At 37.1% G+C, this 21,628-nt stretch overlaps 1 protein-coding gene across 1 annotated transcript in view; it reads right to left on the bottom strand.

The window, feature by feature from the left end:
- xpr1a (xenotropic and polytropic retrovirus receptor 1a) overlaps window positions 1-21,155 on the bottom strand; it is a 237,640-nt gene extending 216,485 nt beyond the window's left edge. The window contains exons 1-2 of the mRNA XM_062039545.1: window positions 20,635-21,155; window positions 6,849-6,900 (exon numbers count right to left, since the gene is read on the bottom strand). Coding sequence (XP_061895529.1) covers window positions 6,849-6,900; window positions 20,635-20,703 — 121 coding nt within the window. The 5' untranslated portion in view covers window positions 20,704-21,155. The remainder of the gene's footprint in view (window positions 1-6,848; window positions 6,901-20,634) is intronic.
- Window positions 21,156-21,628: the final 473 nt, after the last annotated feature.

Raw genomic sequence — 21,628 nt, 5'->3', positions numbered from 1 at the left:
TGTTTGCACGGGAGGCAAACCCTGTTGGAATTGTGCCATTTGTTATAATAAGATTGGTAATAAAAGTTAAAAATAGCATCAGACTTTCTCTGATTTCGTCTGGGGGCTACAATATATTATGGTACTTTAATTTGTTTTCAAGTAAAAATAAAAACAAATATATTTTTATACTAATTACTAATAACAAAGATTCTAAAGAAAATATATGCATCATTAACGAATATGCAAATTATATGATAATAGCAAGGCTGCAACAACTAATCAATTAAATATATTATAAAAATAGTTGGCGATTAATTTAGTCATCGATTCGTTGGATCTATGCTATGCGCATGCGCAGAGGCTACTTTTTTCTTTTTTCTTTTTATAAACCTTTATTTATAAACTGCAACATTTACAAACAGCTGAGAAACAATAATCAAAATAAGTATGGTGCCAGTATGCTGGGTTTTTTTCAATAAAATACTGGAAAGGATAGAAATGTAGTTTGTCTCTTTTATCCGATTATTAATCGATTAATCAAAGTAATAATCGACAGATTAATCGATTATCAAATTAGTTGTTAGTTGCAGCCCTAGATAATAGCATATTGACCCTGCCCTGGCCACGCCCCCACAACGCCCCTAGCCACAAAGTATGTTTTTCCAATTACTTGATTAATCAAAAAAATTGATTGATAGATTACTTGATTACTAAATTAATAAATAGCAGCAGCTCTAGGTACAATATCTGCGCCACAGAGAAATGTCATTAACCACACTGGCGGATTTTGCAGCTGTTTTCATTACACTGCATGTCTATTTACAATAACTCGTGGTAAGATTAAAACTCATATATATAATAACACTGCATGATGGATGCTATACTGCTAAATGATTGATACTGTCTTTGTTTATAAAGCCCCCCCACACACACACACACACACACACACACACACACACACACACACACACACACACACACACACACTCTTCTTGTGACAAGCGGAAAGAGGTAAAGCCATGGCCCATGATCGCCGCCCCAACCTGAGATAGGAAGTCATCCATCATTCTTTCAGCGTTCAGCGTACCAATCAGTCTCTGACATCACAGAACAAGACATGTTTTTTTCCTTTGCATTAGGCTACAATAAGTAAATATTATAAATACCCAAATTATATAAATACCTCTAAGTACAGGGTAGCACAGTTCCATCTAAACCACCGCAAACTGCAACCACAATATAAAACATATTGATAAATGATGTGTCAATACATGTGTCAATAGATGTTTTCCACTTCTTGCTGCAGCATATTTTTTGCCCCCAGGAGATTTGATAGCTTCCGCCCTCCCCCTTATTTCACATTATAACACATTGCACAACATGGCTAAGCAATTGAGAGTGAGATGTTTTATTAATTTGTATGTAAAAAAAAAATCAAATGCATAGATAATTGTGTATTAATATAATGAGGCAATTATACATGAACTTTTACAATACAATTAAGCAGCCCACAGAGATCAGCCCTAAATGAAAACGAGTTTGACACCCTTGGTCTACAGTATTTCCTTCTGTTTAGTGCTTTAAACTGGAAGTCGGTCCGTCTTGAAGTCATCCATAGCGTTTCTACTCGTGTGAATTCTTCATTCATCACTCCAAGCAATGTTGTAAGTTTTACAAAAAACTATTTATACTAACTAAACCTTCCCGTGCGTGATGTCTGTAGGTTTGTTTTCATGCATATGTATCTGTAGGGCTATCGTAATGTAATGAAATAAAAGAAAAGAATAGCGGCAACAGGTGTGGAACAAATGACTGCATACTGCAAAGTGGTTTAAAAAGGCAGCGGCACAACAAACGTATTAAAGGCCTCCTGAAATGAATTTTTTTTATTTAAACGGGGATAGCAGATCCATTCTATGTGTCATACTTGACAATTTCGCGATATTGCCATATTTTTGCTGAAAGGATTTAGTAGAGAACATCGACGATAAAGTTCGCAACTTTTGGTCGCTGATTAAAAAAAGCCTTGCCTGTACCGGAAGTAGCGTGACATCAAAGGTTGAAAGGCTCCTCACATTTCCCCATTGTTTTCAATGCAGCGACAGCGATTCGGACCGAGAAAGCGACGATTACCCCATTAATTTGAGCCAGGATGAAAGATTCGTGGATGAGGGACGTGAGAGTGAAGGACTAGAGTGCAGTGCAGGACGCATCTTTTTTCGCTCTGACCGTAACTTAGGTACAAGCTGGCTCATTGGATTCCACACTTTCTCCTTTTTCTATTGTGGATCACGGATTTGTATTTTAAACCGCCTTGGAAACTATATCCTTTTGAAAATGAGAGTCGAGAACGCGAAATGGACATTCACAGTGACTTTTATCTCCACGACAATACATCGGCGAAACACTTTAGCTACGGAGCTAACGTGATAGCATCGGGCTTAACTGCATATACAAACAAAAGAAATAAGCCCCTGACTGGAAGGATAGACAGAAAATCAACAATACTATTAAACCATGGACCTGTAAATACTAGGTTGATGCTTTCCAGCCTGGCGAAGCTTAACAATGCTGTTGCTAACGACGCCATTGAAGCTAACTTAGCAACGGGACCTCACAGAGCTATGCTAAAAACATTAGCTATCCACCTACGCCAGCCAGCCCTCATCTGCTCATCAACACCCATGCTCACCTGCGTTCCAGCGATCGACGGTGCGACGAAGGACTTCACCCGATCACCGATGCGGTCGGCGGCTAGCGTCGGATAGCGCGTCTGCTATCCAAGTCAAAGTCCTCCTGTTTGTGTTGCTGCATCCAGCCGCTAATACACCGATCCCACCTACAACTTTCTTCTTTGCAGTCTTCATTGTTCATTAAACAAATTGCAAAAGATTCACCAACACAGATGTCCAGAATACTGTGGAATTTTGAGATGAAAACAGAGCTTTTTGTATTGGATTCAATGGTGTCCGAATACTTCCGTTTCAACGATTGACGTCACGCGCATACGTCATCCTCCAAAGGAGTTTTCAACCGGAAGTTTAGCGGGAAATTTAAAATTGCACTTTATAAGTTAACCCGGCCGTATTGGCATGTGTTGCAATGTTAAGATTTCATCATTGATATATAAACTATCAGACTGCGTGGTCGGTAGTAGTGGGTTTCAGTAGGCCTTTAAAGGTGAACATATCCTACGAAGTCAGACCTACACTGTTTCAATGTCCATTTCTCAGAAGATATAATTGTTGATGACTGAATTGCTGATATCAACCAAACCTAACCCCCCCGCCCCAACCCCCTCCACATCCCATCCCCCAGATTGTAAATAATGTCAATAATTCAATGTATATACTCTGATGATTAACTTGTGGGATGACTGTATTATGCTGATAGTATATATTTATACCATGAATTGATTAACGTGACCCCGACTTAAACAAGTTGAAATACTTATTCGGGTGTTACCATTTAGTGGTCAATTGTACAGTATATGTACTGTACTGTGCAATCTACCAATAAAAATCTCAATCAATCAACAAGAAAAAACTAATAAACTCCCACTAAAAAGAAGGGTTGCAAAGATCAGTCGACATTGTCAACAAATGTCGACAGTAAAATCTGTCTCGGACAATTATATTTGTCTCGTGTTTTTTTCCGGGCGAAAGCAGGTCCGCAATGTCACTCGGAAAAACATCACCAGTAAAGTGTGAGAACATTTCCACTTATTCTTGTTAAAAACATGAATACCTTGCTGATTTTGCAAACCGGACCTTGTTTTTATGGCTGTACCTCTGTGATACGCGAGTATTTAAAGGGGAGGCATGATGTCGGACATCTGGCGGGAGGATGCATCTCAACCTTGGTAAAAGTGTTAGCTTATGCCTTGCGAGCTAGCTAACAAGTCAGACAAAGTTGTGTGAAAAATAACTTAAACTATCATTTTAGCCAAAGTCAGCCAGCTAAACTTTGTCTACATCAATTCAAGTACCGTATTTTCTGGACCATAGGGCGCACCGGATTATAAAGCGCACTGCTGGTCTTTTTTCTTACAAACGGTGCACCGGATTATAAGGCACATTAAAGGGGTCTTGTTATGATTTTTTTCTAAATGGAAAACACTTCCTTGTGGTCTACATAACATGTAATGGTGGTTCTTTGGTCAAAATGTTGCATAGATTATGTTTTACAGACCATCTTCAAGTCGCTTTCTGACAGTCGCTTCAGGATGCGACGTTTTGTGGGCGGTCTTATTTACGTGGCTCACTTTCGACAGCGTCTTCTCCCCGTCATCATTGTTGTAGCGGTGTAGCGTGCAAGGACGGGAGTGGAAGAAGTGTCAAAAGATGGAGCTAACTGACATTCAGACTTGACTTAAATCAATAACGGAGCAGCACCTTCTCACGTGGCTCACTAGTGCAACAACGCCGGAAATGTGTCCCGTGAAAAACCGTCCGACCGGAACTCTCTTATAGCTAAAGTTTTGTGGTTGAATAATGTAAACCCACTAGTTTTAGCGCTTCCATAGCGAGATATAAGTTAGAACTTTACGCTACTTTATATTAGAAAGGGCAACAGCAAAGGGTGAATGCTCCATAACAAGAAAATAATGAAAAAGAAGAAGCCTATTGACTACGGTATCGGCACGGACTACAGTGGCGGATGTGCGCAAATTTTCAGGACTTATGCAGATCTCAAATACACATCAGCAGGTACCAAAGGGTAAGAAAAGTTGGTTTTGCATAATATTGTGAAACAAAACGCCAGATAATATGTCTGCTAATGGGTGCCATTTTGCGGTCCTTATGCACACATCATAGTAGTACTTGTATTTCTGACTACGGTAGCCGTAATGGACCGACAAGCCATCAAGCGGTGCGGTTTCAAAGTCGTACTAAAATATTTTGACAGATTTTTGAGCGCCATGTGTAATGTTCTTTATTTTCAATGGAACATTTAAAGTTTTGGTGTTGTTTACTGGCGTCATATTGCAGTCTACACATATCTCTTATGTGTGACTACCATCTACTGGTCACACTTATCACTACACCATGTACCAAAAAAAAATTGCTTCGAGGTCAGTAAGCACAACCAGAATTATTCCGTAAATTAGGCGCACCAGGTTATAGGGCGCACTGTCGGATTTTGAGAAAATGAAAGGATTTTAAAAAGTGCGCTTTATAGTCCGAAAAATACGCTACTTTTTAAAAGGAGCGTACATTTTATTATAAAGGGCACATAACAAATGTGAACTGACACACACACACAGACGCAGACAGACCGGCACCAATGCGGCGGTATCATAAGATTAAAAACACATCTATTCAATAGCCAACATTTTAAGAATTAATGAAAGATACAATTCAACACATTGAGTCTATTAGAGCGCTAAAACTGCCAAGAGTTAATCAACAGTCAATATACCAGTTTGCAGCTTTTAAAACATCATCACAAAATGCTTCTTTTCTTTTGTGAATAAGCTAGATTTTGTGTTTTGTTTGTTTTCATTTAAATGTTTTTTTTTTAATACATAAATAAGTTTAATTGTTGTTTAAGCAATTTGCCTTTCCTTTCTTTTAAATGGACAGCAGTGTTTCCCACACATTCATTTATTTGTGGCGGCTCGCCACGAAATAATTACGTCCGCCACAAATATATATATTTTTTTTTTTTTTGGTCCTGTGCAGCTTCTCAGGCAAATCATATAGTTGATGTAGATGCCCATATAGGCTGTTCAGATTTACTTTTCAAAAGATAAGTGTAGGATACTTCTCTTGTTGCCTTATTTGTATTTGACCACTACTGTTTTCTGTTTATTTGTTACTGACTGTGGCAGGACACCTCTGTTTAAATGTATTGGAAGAAGTGAGAAAATCTGAGATTTTTATCGCCCAGTTCTAAGCTCTTGTATTGGCTTTTGAATGCATATCATAATGACAACCTGATAAATTCTATACACACATATTGGCAAATGTAAATCCTTCAGCAGACTGAACCCATCCATCCATCCATTTTCTACCGCTTATTCCCTTCTGGGTCGCGGGGGGCGCTGGAGCCTATCTCAGCTACAATCGGGCGGAAGGCGGGGTACACCCTGGACAAGTCGCCACCTCATCGCAGGGCCAACACAGATAGACAGACAACATTCACACTCACATTCACACACTAGGACCAATTTAGTGTTGCCAATCAACCTATCCCCAGGTGCATGTCTTTGGAGGTGGGAGGAAGCCGGAGTACCCGGAGGGAACCCACGCAGTCACAGGGAGGACATGCAAACTCCACACAGAAAGATCCCGAGCGCAGGATCGAACCCAGGACCTTCGTATTGTGAGGCAGGCGCACTAACCCCTGTTCCACCGTGCTGCTTGCAGACTGAACCACATCATATAATTATGTCCCACTCAGCTCAACACAAGGAGACGCTAGCAATCAAACACAAACATGCAGGAAAACATACAAACAGGTTGTACATCACAGAGTCTACCATATGAAACTAAAGAAAGTTGTTGACTCTGACATCTAAAATTAAAACAACTGCTTGACATTCTGGCAGTCTTGTGCTAAAGATTAATTATAGCCGTCTTTAACTTGGCAGTTTTTGCAGTCTAGTGCAAGATGCCAACTACAGTGCTATAGCCATACTTACGTTACTTTCAACCACTTTTTGTCAACTGCACCATCGACAATTAAGTAGCAGTGATGATTTAGTAAATGAGTCAGCATATTGGTGGGTAATTCATCCTAATTTTAGCTGATGTAATGAGGTTATTCTGGGGGTCCCCAAACTGGCCCAGAAGAGGGGGCACAAGAATGTGTCTGTGATTTGTGAGTGTGTGGTGTGTTTACTGCACAGGGAGTCCTCTTACCTTCAGTAGATGGAGCTTGGTCCTGGGCAGCGTACAGCATATCTTTGAATGCCTGATGAGGAAAAGAAATGCAAATACTGAGCAGAGCTGTTGGAAATGACTGAATCAAACAGCACAACATGAACTACCTAGCATATACAAAGCACTCATAAATAACAGTTGAACTTGCTGTTTGGCCTTAGTTATTGGCTATAGTTTGCTGCACTTAGCATACTCAAGTGCCTATGTGTTAATTTTCTGAGTGCTACAGATTACCATAAATCGGTATATCTAAATTATATCTACAGTACAGGCCAAAAGTTTGGACTCACCTTCTCTTTCATTGCGTTTTCCATATTTTCATGACTATTTACATTGTAGATTGTCACTGAAGGTATCACAACTATGAATGAACACATGTGGAGTTATGTACTTAACAAAAAAGGTGAAATAACTGAAAAAGTGTTTTATATTCTAGTTTCTTCAAAATAGCCACCCTTTGCTCTGATTACTGCTTTGCACACTCTTGGCATTCTCTCGATGGGCTTAAAGAGGTGGTCACCTGAAGTGGTTTTCACTTCACAGGTGTCATAGTTTTGATGCCTTCAGTGACTATGTACAATGTAAATAGTCATAAAAATAAAGAAAACGCTTTGAAATGACAGGGTGTGTCCAAACTTTTGGCCTGTACTGTATGTGTAGGGTTGGAGATGGACCACCCGGCATCGATAGGTACCAGATCTTACATTTTGATTGTCCTGGACTTGTCTTTATTGGTAAAAGTCAATTCCTATTTTCGATGTAATTAGTAAAAGAAAATAAAGAACTAATTTAAAAACTGTGTTGACATGTTACACTGCCAAACTTATTCCAGCATTTAAAAAAAAAAAAAAACGTCTCTTTACAAGGCGAACAAAAACATAAAAATAAACAAACGAACTCCCACTAAAAAGTAGCTTTCTGTAGTGGAATCATTTACACAAAGTACCATGTATGATAAGAAAAAGGTAAGGTGGAAAACGATCACTAAAACAGTCACTCTGCACATTGCAAAAAATTGTGGTGCCCAAATAGTGAAAAAGCATTCGTTCATCCACTTACTAAACTATAGATACCTCTCTATGCTACATTTTTATTTACAGTAGTATTGTATATAATAAATAAGTTTGCCTCCAATAGGAAGCTCTATGTTATGTTATGTTAACTTAATGTGATTAAGACAATGCATATTGATCAATATGAGCAAAAGCACAGAATATATGCCAGAATTAGCTACAGCAGCTAAAATTTAATGGTTTTATCTTTGAAACATTGTTATACAAAGTCAAATTCATATCTGTTCTAGAAAATAACCAACTTTCTAAAAGTGTAAGAGGCAGTGTATTCTGTGCCATTTCAAACTATGAGTTTTTTGTCAAATAAAAGCCAAACTTGTTTTGAATTATCTCATCATTTGTATTCATTTGTTTCTTTAAAAAGCAGGGAAAAATAGGAAAAAATCGGATACATTTTTTGTTGGGCTACAAAGTCTAAGTCATATATAATCGGTATCGGAATTGGCACCATAAACACTTTTATTTATTTTAATTTTTTTACATTAAACCCTGATCAGAACAACCACATTTCTAACACGATATTTGTAAATGTTTTTCATTATTAAGTTTTAAAAAATTAGGTGAAACTTTTCTTAAAATGTACTTGTGTGGAAAGAAACTTCCATCCTTTTTCTACCGCTTGCCCCGTTCGGGGTCGCGGAGGGTGCTGGAGCCTATCTCAGCTGCATTCGGGCAGAAGGCGGGGTACAAACGTCATAACATTTCAATTCAAGTTCAAAGGATTAATACTTTTGTATTTGTGGAAAATAGCACATTTTTAACCCGCCTCTTAAAATAATCGGAATTGAGAATCGTTGGGAAGTGGAATTGAAACGAGGAACCGCAGTTGGAACCCTATTATCCAAATCCAAACAATGCCTAACCGTACGTGTTTAGGACACAACAATACCCTCACAGCAAGATTATTGACCAATCCTGGTATTGATTTGCTTTTGTCATTTAATTTAGATCGATCATAAAGATATTGAACAGAGGATTTCACATCTGAACGACACTGAACTGATAAGAACAAAAAATAGACAGCTGAAAAGCAAATAGCTGCATTTTGACCTCCCAATTAAAAAACAGTAACCAAAACACAGGAACATATTTCTGTTCCAGTTCAACAATAATACAAAAAACACTGGCAAAAATCTGAAAAATAGAAATATCTGCTGTATTTTAAATAAATTGTTTCATCCAGGGGGACTTATCTGCAAAGATAACAGCTATGTGAAACTGGAGGATAATTGCACACTGGTTCCTTTCAACAGATTTGCCTCTCAGTTAAATCGCTCCATTGGATTAAAAAAATATGTCAGGCTATTTTCCTTTAAGATTCATCATGCATGCAAATTTATGACAAACAAAATCAACAGTCTAAATGGCAAATTGCAGGACGCTTTCCTGCTGTCCAATCTGATCTTATCAAAGCATGCTAAGTCCGTCAAGTGAGCACCGTGAGTCAGTGATAGTGGAGGTGGATTGCTGTGTGTAAGTGGCGGCCTGCTTTGTTGTTGGTAAAAGTTCTATGCGCACATCCGCCATCGGAGCCTAACCTACTCCCCATACTAATAGGAGGAAAATAGATATTCAGATCCATTCGGGGCAGGTGTTCATTAAGATGAAGGCATCGCCATGGTGATAGGAAAAGGGAGGGAAGGGGTTAGCCCTTTAGGGAATTGGGATAAACCTGCAGGATTGCCAGTAATCAGTGCTGAAACCTGTAGACAATAACTAATCCAAGCCTAATGGGGGCCGTCACTTTGAATGACTATGCATTGACGTAATGGACACTACATGCGTGTGTTAAACGCTACAGTGTCAACTCAATGTGATATTATTATGGATTTGTCTTTTGCGAAACGTTGAGTGGGCACCAAAATAAATATTTGAGTGGTGGATGGTCAAATAATTCCATTTAGATGCTGTAGATCCTTGTGCTGAGAGTGTTTGAAGACATCTGCATCTCAAACAGAATCACTTATGTCCTGGAGGTTTTGAGCCTGCAAGTGGATGCCGGTGAAGAAACCAGGGAGGATGGTGAAAAGGAGGAGGAGGAAGAGAAAGGGCAGGTCTGGGACCAGATGTCCTCCCGGTGGGGGAGGAACACGACGGGATGAGGGTGGCAGGGAAGGGGGGAGGTTCTCAGCAGTAGTCTTGCCAATGCCTGTTGTCTACATGATGTTCATACTTGATATTGTTAATACATGCTGATAAATCACACTTTGCTTGCATACAGAATGAAGGATGATGTACACTTTATATGCAAGTTACATAACATCCACCACATTAAAATCGTCTGTGTACCATGCACACACACACTGGAATCACAAAGGCGTCCGTCTTGGAATCCAAATATCATCACTTGCCTTGTTTGAATTGCAAATGGGAGCCTTCATATCCACTCCAATACTCCTCTTCATCATCATCATTATGGAAGGTTAGATGAGTGATTGGATTGCAGATGTGAAAGCATAAGTGGCCTTGTTCGCCCACACACACAGTACTGTATAGGGCACATCCTGTATGTATAGTCTATAGTTATACAACACAACTGTATCAGTTACTGTATTGAATTAAACTTTTCGATTGGGTACAATTAACAATTATCTTATTTTCCGGACTATAAGACGCACTTAAAATCTTTTTTTTTCCTCAAAACTCGACAGTGCGCCTTATAACCAGGTGCGCCTAATGTACGGAATGATTCTGGTTTTGCTTACCGACCTCGAAGCAATTTTATTTGGTACATAGTGAAATGATAAGTGTGACCAGTATATGGCAGTCAAACATAAGAGACAATATAATGGCAATATGACTCAAGTAAACAACACCAACATTTTATATGTTCAATTGAAAATATAGAACATTACACACGGCGCTCAAAAATCTATCAGAATGTTTTAGTACGACTTTGGTAAGCTATGAAGCCGCACCGCTTGATGGATTGCCGGGACATTAAAATAAGAGTATTATTATGGTGTGTGTATAAGGTAAGACATATTATCTGGTGTTTTGTTTCGCAATATTATGCAAAAGCAACGTTTCTTACCTTCTGGTACCTGCTGATCTGTATTTGGGATCTGCATAAATCCTGAAAAATTGCGCATGTAGTCGATAAGCTTCTTCTTTTTCTCTATCTTCTTGTTATGGGACATTCATCCTCCACTGTTGCTATTTCTAATATAAAATAGTTTAAAGTTCTTACTTATATCTGTCAGTAAACTCGCCATGAAAGCGCTAAAACATACCGGTGTAGTGAGTTTACATTATTCACCCAATGAACTTTAGTTATTGGAGAGTTCCGGTCAAACGTTTTTTCACGGGACACATTTCCGGCCTTGTTGTTTCTGGATGAGGAGATGCTGCTTCGTTATTAATTTAAGTGAATCTTTTGACACTTCTTCCACTGCCAACCTTGCACGCTACACCGCTACAACAAAGATGAGGGAGAAGACGCTGCAGAAGGTGAGCCACGTAAATAAGACCGCTCACAAAACAGCAACTATCAGAAAGCGGTTTAAAGATGGTCTGTAAAACATAATCTATGCAACATTTTGTCCAAAGAACAACCATTACATGTTATGTCGACCACAACGAATTGTTTTCAATTTAGAAAAAAATAAATAATAATATGACTTCTTTAATGCGCCCTATAATCCAGTGTGCCTTATTTATGAAAAAAGATCGAAAATAGACCATTCATCGGCAGAAACAGGAAGTGTCACTGAGCAATGGGAGCGACACGTAACAGTATCAACTACCAACATTGGTTGTGCCGTCTTTCTGTCTCGCTGTGGTAGTGTGGATTCTCTGCATGGAGTGAGAAGAGAAAGTGAGATATATTGATATATATACTCAATAACAGAAACTTGTCTTTAGTTGTATGTTTTTAATGCAGACGGTGCAGCAACATCCGGACACATCTAATGTGTCGTTTTAATTAGTTGCTTCTCAAACTACTCTTGTCTATTGTTCAATAGCTTGTACCACACTGCCATCTAGTGTCTCAAAACTGAAACTAACTTCAAATCTGCATTTACTGTACCACCTTAGCTGCGCTCATCCTACCTGGCTACCAGACACCTTCTGCACTGATAAATAGCACCCTTGGTAAGTTTATTTTGGCAGGCTTAAATAGGTGATAAAAAAATCAATAATTATCGAAATCCATCAATATAAAAAACATATATCCTGATACAGTTTTCTGCCATATCACCCAGCCCTACTAACACTGATGCATACAGTTACGCTTTAGCAAACATGTATTCATATATACAAGTAGGGCCGCAACTAACGATTAATTTTATAATCGATTAATCTGTCGATTATTACTTTGATTAATCGATTAATAATCGGATAAAAGAGACAAACTAAATTTCTATCCTTTCCAGTATTTTATTGAAAAAAAACAGCATACTGGCACCATACTTATTTTGATTATTGTTTCTCAGCTGTTCGTACATGTTGCAGTTTATAAATAAAGGTTTATAATAAAAAAATAATTTATTTTTTATTTTTTTTAAATTAAAAATAAATTGTCTCTGCGCATGCGCATAGCATAGATCCAACGAATCGATGACTAAATTAATCGCCAACTATTTTTATAATCGATTTTAATCGATTAGTTGTTGCAGCCCTACATACAAGTATACACAATCACACTCATACAAATACACACCCAAATCACGGCACACTGCTAAAGGTTAAACTATTTTTAACACAACAATGAAAAGGTTAATATAGTCCGCTCTTCTTTCTCCACCCCTCTTCCTTTCCTTTCTTTTGTAATTCAAGTATTCATTACACTTATGTCTTGTTGCAATTTAAGTGATTGTAATGTTGATAATAAAGATAAATAATTAATATTTATTATCTATATTGGTATTTTTATGGTTCCTTTTGTAGTGCAATAATGTTTCATTGTCATTACTATATATATATATATATATATATATATATATATATATATATATATATATATATATATATATATATATATATATATATATATATATATTATATATTACTACCTACTACTTTAATTTGTTTTTCTTAATATGTTTGTGTAATATTTGTATATTTTTTATTTGCTAGTGTAGTTATGTTATTATTGTTGTTTTTTGTTGTTGTCCCTTCCTGACTTGTCCCTCTCGTTCTTCTTTTTTATTCTTCTTTCTATCCCCTTCTGCTCTGGTCCGACTGCGCCAAACACTAAATATATCTTGACATGTAATAAAGTCAAAATATAAATAGGGCAACAATGGAAATATTCCACATTTCTCTTATGTAAACTAAATCTGTACAGCAGATATGGCTATCTACATGAACAATATAGTTTGCCTGAGTGGCTGGGCAGGACAGAATAATAAAAAAGTTCCTTAATGTAACTATTTAGGGATTTCTGAAACATATACACAATTTTATATCATACATCTGTCTTCTTTAGAATTGCCGAGAGTGCACTGTAAATGCTCATCTTCCTTAGAGCAAACAGCTCTTTAGCATATAAACCACACCTAATTGGGCTATCACTCAATCGGCTTGTCAATATCGCTGAATTCACATGAGCTTCCATTTGAACGAAAACTGTGATATTTACTAAAACAGCCACTTTGCAGCAGCCTTCTTATCTGCATTGTGAACTGCATGGTCAGTATGAATAGACACAACAGTGAGGAGGCAAGTGATATCTGGGCAGGAGGTTAATTAATCCAGCTTGCACATAAAAAAAAACATAAAAATTGACTTTAGTCCAGCCCTTGTGAATGTAGAAAGCTCTTTCACACGTAAAGTACCAGAAGCCGCCACTGTGGATGTGGAATATTTACTTATATCTATTTTTTTTATTTTTTGTCCTGTCCAGCTACTTTGGCAAATCATATTGTTGATGTAGATGCCCATATTGGCTGTACAAATGTACTTTACAAAAGAGAAGTGTGGGATACTTCTCTTGTTGCCTTATTTGTATTTGACTTTATTAAATGGATTTATATTATTATTTGGTGCGGTCGGGCCGCAGCAGGAGGGGATAGAAAGAGAAAAAAAGTTAATTGCGGGGACAAGAGGTGGATAAGACAGAGAGACAACAACAACAGCAAACACAACAATAACAATAACAACAACAGCATCAGCAAATATGATATATTCAAATATGATGGTAAAAGTGATAGCAAAGAAGCAGTTAGTGAAATAAAGAATAATACCGAAATGACAATGAGCATTATTACACTACAAATGGAGCAATACAAATACCGAGAGAAATAGCACTATTAATAATAATTACCTTTATTATCAACAATACAATTGTTGTAATGCAACAATACAATGATAACTTGAAACACAAAAGAAAGCAGATTACTGGAGGGGAAGAAAGAGAAGCCAACTATATTAACCTTATAGATTGTTATAGTATCAATAGGTTACGCTTTGTCAGTGTGACATTTTCCCGTAGGGCAACAACGTTAATATATGTTTGATGAAACATGATTATGTGCATTAGTGTATGCATGTATGTATGTATGTGTACTTGTATACGTACAGTATGTGTATATGTATGTTTGTACAGTGAATATATATGTACAGTATGCATATATGTATGTTTGTACAGTGAATGTGTATGTACAGTACGTGTATATGTATGTTTGTACAGTGAATGTATATGTACAATATGTGTATATGTATGTTTGTACAGTAAATGTGCGTGTAGATGTAAAAACTTTGAGTGTGTAGTAGGGGTGTAACGGGTTTCGGTTCGGTTCGGAGGTGTATCGAACGAGTACACATGCTAGCAGCGACCGGGCTAGGACAACATGTAAAAGCCAGAGCTGGAAGACCCTCCTACCTCGTTAAGATCTCCCGTTTGGGAACACTTTGGCTGCGCGATACAACAATGGAGGACGGAGGTTTGCCGACATTGTTCAGCAGCTGCTTCTGACAACACGTCAAACATGTGTTGCACCTTTCCTGCTTCCGGCTCCCAGACCGTAGTCGAGGAGCGCAGGGGAGACACTCCTCCAGGGCCGATGTATTCTCGGGGGCAAAACCCTTCACTCTACCCGGCAGTGGGTCTCCACAGCTACGGACTCAGGGTAAATGACGAGTCCGGCGATAAGTTGCAAATTGTGGCTTTATTGAGGTCTTGCACACAGCCAATCCAACAAAACACTAGCCACTCCCCGCACTCATGCTACCGCTCCCTCACCTCACATGCTGTCACATATTAAAGGGCCACACACACACATACGCTACTCTCATAACACATGCTAACCCATTTGAAGCGTCACCACCGTATTCAAGCAGCCTCTCCTCGGCGAGTCAGGCAGGGCTAAAGCAATAACAAATGTTTTATAGCAGCAGATATAAGTCCATATTGCATTAAAAAGTAGATTTTAACCCACTTCTATGGTGGAAGAACAATGAGCCCATATATCCTCTTACTGTCAAGTTAGCCAGGCTGGGGGGGGGAAAGAAAAGTTAATCTGAGGCTGAGTTGACTTGAAACTGTTTAATGTTGCCCTTTTTATATGTAGAAGAAAAGTTTTGTCATTTTATTTAATCTGAGCAACAACTTGAGGCAGTTTAATGTGGATTAACGTGGACCCCAATTTAAACAAGTTGAAAAACTTATTGGGGTGTTACCATTTAGTGGTCAATTGTACGGAATATGTACTGTACTGTGCAACCTACTAATAAAAGTCTCAATCAATCAATCAAAAAAAGCACTTTATATGTAGAAAGGTTTTGTTAAGAAACCATTCTGAGCCTTATCTTATTTAGTTTTTATTTTATATATTTTGACCACATTAACCCTGGCAATGGACCCTGTGTGTATATGTATGTTATGCCATTGTTTACAAATTTGGTTAATAACCAAAAAATTTATATTTTGTTGTTTTCTTACTGTACCGAAAATGAACCGATCCGTGACCTCTAAACTGAGGTACGTACCAAAGAGAATTTTTTGTGTACCGTTACACCCCTAGTGTGTAAGTATGTACTGTACATTTTTTCCCATAAACTGCCAAGATACCTGTGGCGGTGGGGGCGTGGCTATGGGCGTGGTCATCATGACATCATCGAGTAATTTGCATAATTTACTACAATGATATGATTTTCTCTAAAAAGGCTCAAAAAATGTATACTTACTAATTAATAATAACAGTTTTGTTTTAAACGTCCATCCATCCATCCATCCATCCATCCATTTTACAATATAATTACAACACTTTATGTACATATTTATATACAGATTTGAACAATAAGTTATTCACTGAAATATATTTATTAATTGTGGTTCTTACAAAAAATATATCTTATAAAATATAAAAGCTAAAATGTCTCTTAAAGCTCTGCCCCTTTAATTAGTGCATACTAAATAAATTAACTTTAGCCTACTACTACAACCATATTATTTACCAGCAACATAAAGTGAAACAGAGGCAGAGGTGTCCTGCCACAGTCAGTAACAAATAAACAGAAAACAGTAGTGGTCAAATACAAATAAGGCAACAAGAGAAGTATCCTACACTTCTCTTTTGTAAAGTAAATCTGAACAGCCTATATGGGCATCTACATCAACTATATGATTTGCCTGAGAAGCTGGACAGGACAAAAAATAAAAATGTTAAAAAAAAATTTAAAAAATTAAAAAACAATTTTTTTAATTTGTGGCGGACGTAATTCTTTCGTGGTGGGCCGCCACAAATAAATGAATGTGTGGGAAACACTGCTGTATTTGTGTATGTATGTGGAAGCGTAGGTACCTATGTGTGCGCGTATGTATGTATATATGTATGAATAATTGTTATTTACTAGTATTTAAATGACAAAAGGACTACAGTACAGTTAGTGGAAAAATTACTCAATGAAGGAACTAACAGAAATCACACAGGGTACAAGGCTGCAATATGACATTTATTAGGGCCTATTGGGGTGATATACCATATATGGTTTATGTACATCAGCATTGTATGTGGTTAAAAGCTGGAGGTGACACATGTCTCACTGCCACGCCCACTCAGACACATCCTTGCAACCCAAGCTTTAAAAATATGACGATTTGAGGAAAAATACAAGCTCTACTAATAGGAAACGTGGCTCTCGTTCTGCATAATTCAACAATACCTTGTCACGTATAGATGCACCTATAAGTCCATGAATCTTAGTTAGATTTGTATCAGCAATACATCAGTTACTGTTTAGACTACTGTACATTTATAAACTATATTGTAAGACTCTATATTAAAAGTGTGTTGTGCATGACCTAATTCAAAACAATACAAATAAATTACTGTAAATGCCTCTTCAATAGTATGTTATGTTTTGTGTTTAATGTGCCATTTCTACAAATAGTGTTAAATAGCAATATGTAACCAAATTGTATATAAAGAGTAGCTGAACCTCGGGATCTATTTATCTTTCTATCTAGCTACCACCATCAATGTCAAATCGGTGAGTGTCGAGATGAAGACTGGAAGTGTAAAAAGGCTGTTTGGCCTTACACCTGTCCCTGATATCACTATATACATAACAAAAACATAATAGTTTAAAAAAAAAACTAAAAAAATATATACAGTACATGCAGTTAATTATATACACTTCTATTTCCACATCTGTAACCCTTACATGAAATATTAGTACAACTTTTGAAGCCAAAACCTTCTTTTGGTCACACAATGACAAAGGTACATCTGCTGTTAGCAATTATTTGTTTTCCAAATAAAAGCAAGTGCAATACAGCTCATTTGGTAGACCACCAAACCAAGAGGTGAACAGGGTCTTTGTCCATAATTCATAGAGTTAAATGGAATGGTGCTGTCGGTGCACGTCTGCACGGAAGCTCTCAATGCACAATGAGGCAGGTGTGAAAACAAAATACATAAAATGTGAACATAAAACACATGTCCATTCAGAAATGTCAGTTGTCAACAACTGAATAGAACGGCTTGATAGTAATATTTTATCATAGGAGCCCTTCAATAAATCTCTCTGCTATTATTGCCTGAGTATGAATAAAGACTTTAGGGGTGTGTGTGTGTGTGTGTGTGTGTGTGTGTGTGTGTGTGTGTGTGTGTGTGTGTGTGTGTGTGTGTGTGTGTGTGTGTGTGTGTGTGTGTGTGCCATAATTTCTATTAAATATTTCATGTGTTCAAGAAAAAAAATCAAATCAACTTTATTTATAAAGCACATTTAAAATTTACCACAAGTGCTGTATGAGAGATTATGAGACTATGAAGAGAAACAATATATCTCAATGTTATGCTACGTGGACTTAAACAAAGGATGCAAGTATTTAATCTTTAAGTTATATTTCAATTAATCTTGTTTAATTCAGGCAAATTGTTTATTTTATTGCACCATTATATCTTGAAAAAAAGTATTTAAGTCAGGGGTGTCAAACTCGTTTTCATTGAGGGCCAGACCGCAGTTATGGTTGCCTTCAAAGGGCCGATTTTAACAATGAGTAATATGTGAATATACATGTATATATAATACATTAACAATATATATTTTTTACATAAGCTGCAAAAATAATTTTTTTACAGCATAAAAAATTTGAATAAATGGAATGGAATGGAGAAACAATACCACTGTTTTTAGTGGTAAAATTCAAGCAACAGAGCTGCCAGTTTGTTTTTTTAACCCTAAAATTTTGTTTTTATAATGTTTTTTTTTTAATGTTTTAGTGTCTTACTGTATATGGAAAAAAACAGTGCCAACGTTGATTTTACGATAAAAAAACTCAGTGAAACAGTAAAATCTATTGTCAATTTTACAGTCTACAATTTGATTGATAATTTGTTTTGAAATCATAAGTCAAGCAGATATTTAAATACAGTATTCATCTTTATTTTAACCAAAAATATTATCGGAATATATGATAATATACAATTTTAAAAGATATGCAATTGCATGCAGTACATGATTGGTGTCAAAAGGGAAAGAACAAATATATTTCGTAAGAAAAGATTAAGCATATTATTTCCAGGCTTTCGCGGGCCACATGAAATAATGAGTTTGACACCTGGCATCTAAATGGACAGTATTCATTGTTGAGCACCTGTTAATGTGGGTGTAATTAAATGAAGCAATCAAGCTGAATGAAAAGTCAATTAACCTTTAATCTATATTTTGTTGTGCTCCCTAAATGGAGTGTACATAAATGTGTGTGTCGCTGAGTCCGACCTGGACAGGATCTGGACTGGACCTGGTTTTAAGAACCTTTTAGACCAGGGGAGGGGGGCAAACGTACAGCCCGCAGGCCTGAACAGGTTTTATCCGGCCCGCGGGATAAGTTTGATAAGTATGAAAATGAGCCGAAATTTTTGAATGAAAGAAACTGCTGTTCTAAATGTGTCCACTAGATGTCACAATAGCAATTATTTGTATCTTTGTAGATGATGCTACATATGTAAAAAAAAATAAACCACATGATGTTAGTGCACCAGTCTAGGAAAATTATCAAACTACATTAATAACATCCTGTAATTTGATTTTGATACAATTTTTTTATCTTAATAGATTGAAAATTAGCACCAATGAGTTGACTGACGAACATTATCACATTTATTCAGAAAGTATAAATAACGACAAATAAAAGGTAGAATACTATGAACCGCAACATTTAAGTGTAAAAAAAACAAACCAACAACATTATGATTTGTACTTTTTCAGAATGTGCTTGTTCTATTTTTAAACAAAAAAAAAAATCTGAAGCTGTCTTTATTTTTAAGTTATCGTGCCGTGATTTTACCAGTCCGGCCCACTTGGGAGTAAATTGTTCTCCATGTGGCCCCCGATCTGAAATGAGTTTGACACCCCTGCTTTAAACAATGTAATTTCATTGACAACCTGGTCTGGTGAAGATAATGTCCTTTATTTAAAAAAAGAAAAATAAACATTTTATTGGACAAAAAAAAGGAACTAAAATAAAATAAAAACAGTTACATAGAAACTTGTAATTCGCTAACTGCTTATTTGCTATTACTTTTACCATCATATTTTTACATTTTGTTGTTGTTGTTGTTGTGTTTGCTGTTGTTGTTTTTGTCTCTCTGTCTAATCCCCCTCTTGTCCCCACAATTCCCCCCTCTGTCTTCCTTTTTTCTCTCTTTCTATCCCCTCCTGCACCAAATGATAATATAAATACATTTAATAAAGTCAAAATACAAATAAGGCAACAAGAGAAGTATCCTACACTTCTCTTTTGTAAAGTAAATCTGAACAGCCGATATGGGCATCTACATCAACTATATGATTTGCCTGAGAAGCTGGGCAGGACATATTTTAAAAAATAATAATAATTTAAAAAAAAGAAACTTGTAATTAATGAAAATGAGTCAAATTAACTGTTAGTGGACCAGCAGCACTGTATACACGGACTGTATGTATCCCTTGCAGACTGCATTGATATATATTGTAGAAACCAGAATATTAATAACAAAAGGAAACAACCCTTTTGTGTGAATTAGTGTGAATGAGTGAGAATGAGGGAGGGAGGGTTTTGGGGTTGGTGCACTAACTGTAAGTGTTGTTTATGTTGACTTAATAATTTTAAAAAAATAAAAAAAATAAAAAACCTTTCAGTAACAATGACACCTCACTCATAATTGCCTGTCCTTTCTGATTAAGGTATAGGGATAATTGTGTTTGCTTACCTTTACAAAATTACAAAAGAAAAATCCAAATAGCAAATAAACAAATGTTACCTCATATTGAAGGTACTGTTTCCTCCACTCAGGGGTGATGTGGGACGAAAGGTGCTCGGCGAATTTCATAGTTTCGCCAACAAGAGTTCACTTTAAGGGGAATTAGTTCCTTCTTCTGCCCGTCAGCGCGCTGGCTCAACATGCGGTGCGTCAGCCGGACGCGTCCCGCTCGCTTCACTCGACTTCCTCGGCTCCGCGGTCCCGCTCAGTGCTCGCCGATCCGCTCCCGTCCCACATACTACTAACTACTGTTTTGTTTAGTTTTTTTTGCCGAGAACGGTTTAGTTTGGCAGGTATTCAGTGATCGGGGTTGTTGAGAGTGTTTCTCGGTGACTTTGTCCCGTTTGTCCCTCCGCGTGTGGGTCTGGGGACTGAGCGGTCCGCCATCAGTGACGTGTGTGCGTCATAGAGTGCGCTCTGTCAGCTGTCTCGGTTTGTACCACCCGCCGCTACTTCCGCCTCTTCAACCTGACACACTTTTTAATACAGCAACTTTAGTGTGCTGTTGATGGCAATTGTTTTATATGAATAAACTTGTTTCGCTGTATACAAAGATATATTTTTTTGAGTAATTTCGTTAGAGGGACTTTCTCGCTTCCTGTTCGCCGCTTGCTTGTCATTCAAACAGACTAATGGGCGTGGCTAACCTATCTTTTTTTCTATTGGCCAATGGGGCATTAATGATAGCGACCTACTATTTTGCCTAGCAACAATTGGCCATGAAAATATCATCCATAAATCAGAATCAGAATCAGAATCAAAATAGTTGTATTGCCATTGTTTGAGAACGGATTCACAAACTAGGAATTTTTCTATGTGCTGTTTGGATTTACACTGTATGAAACATTTTTACTTTTGCAACCTCATTATACTATTGGCTAAGTTTTATATTCATAAATGTAAGTTTCTCAATACCCGACGTGTTAAAGAATTAGAACTCTACCCACTACTACCGACCACGCAGTCTGATAGTTTATATATCAATGATGAAATC

Source organism: Entelurus aequoreus, linkage group LG27 (assembly GCF_033978785.1).
Source record: "Entelurus aequoreus isolate RoL-2023_Sb linkage group LG27, RoL_Eaeq_v1.1, whole genome shotgun sequence".
NCBI classification, from domain to species: Eukaryota; Metazoa; Chordata; class Actinopteri; order Syngnathiformes; family Syngnathidae; genus Entelurus; species Entelurus aequoreus.
Note: the sequence above shows the minus strand (reverse complement) of the source record. Positions and strands in the feature narration are given on the sequence as shown.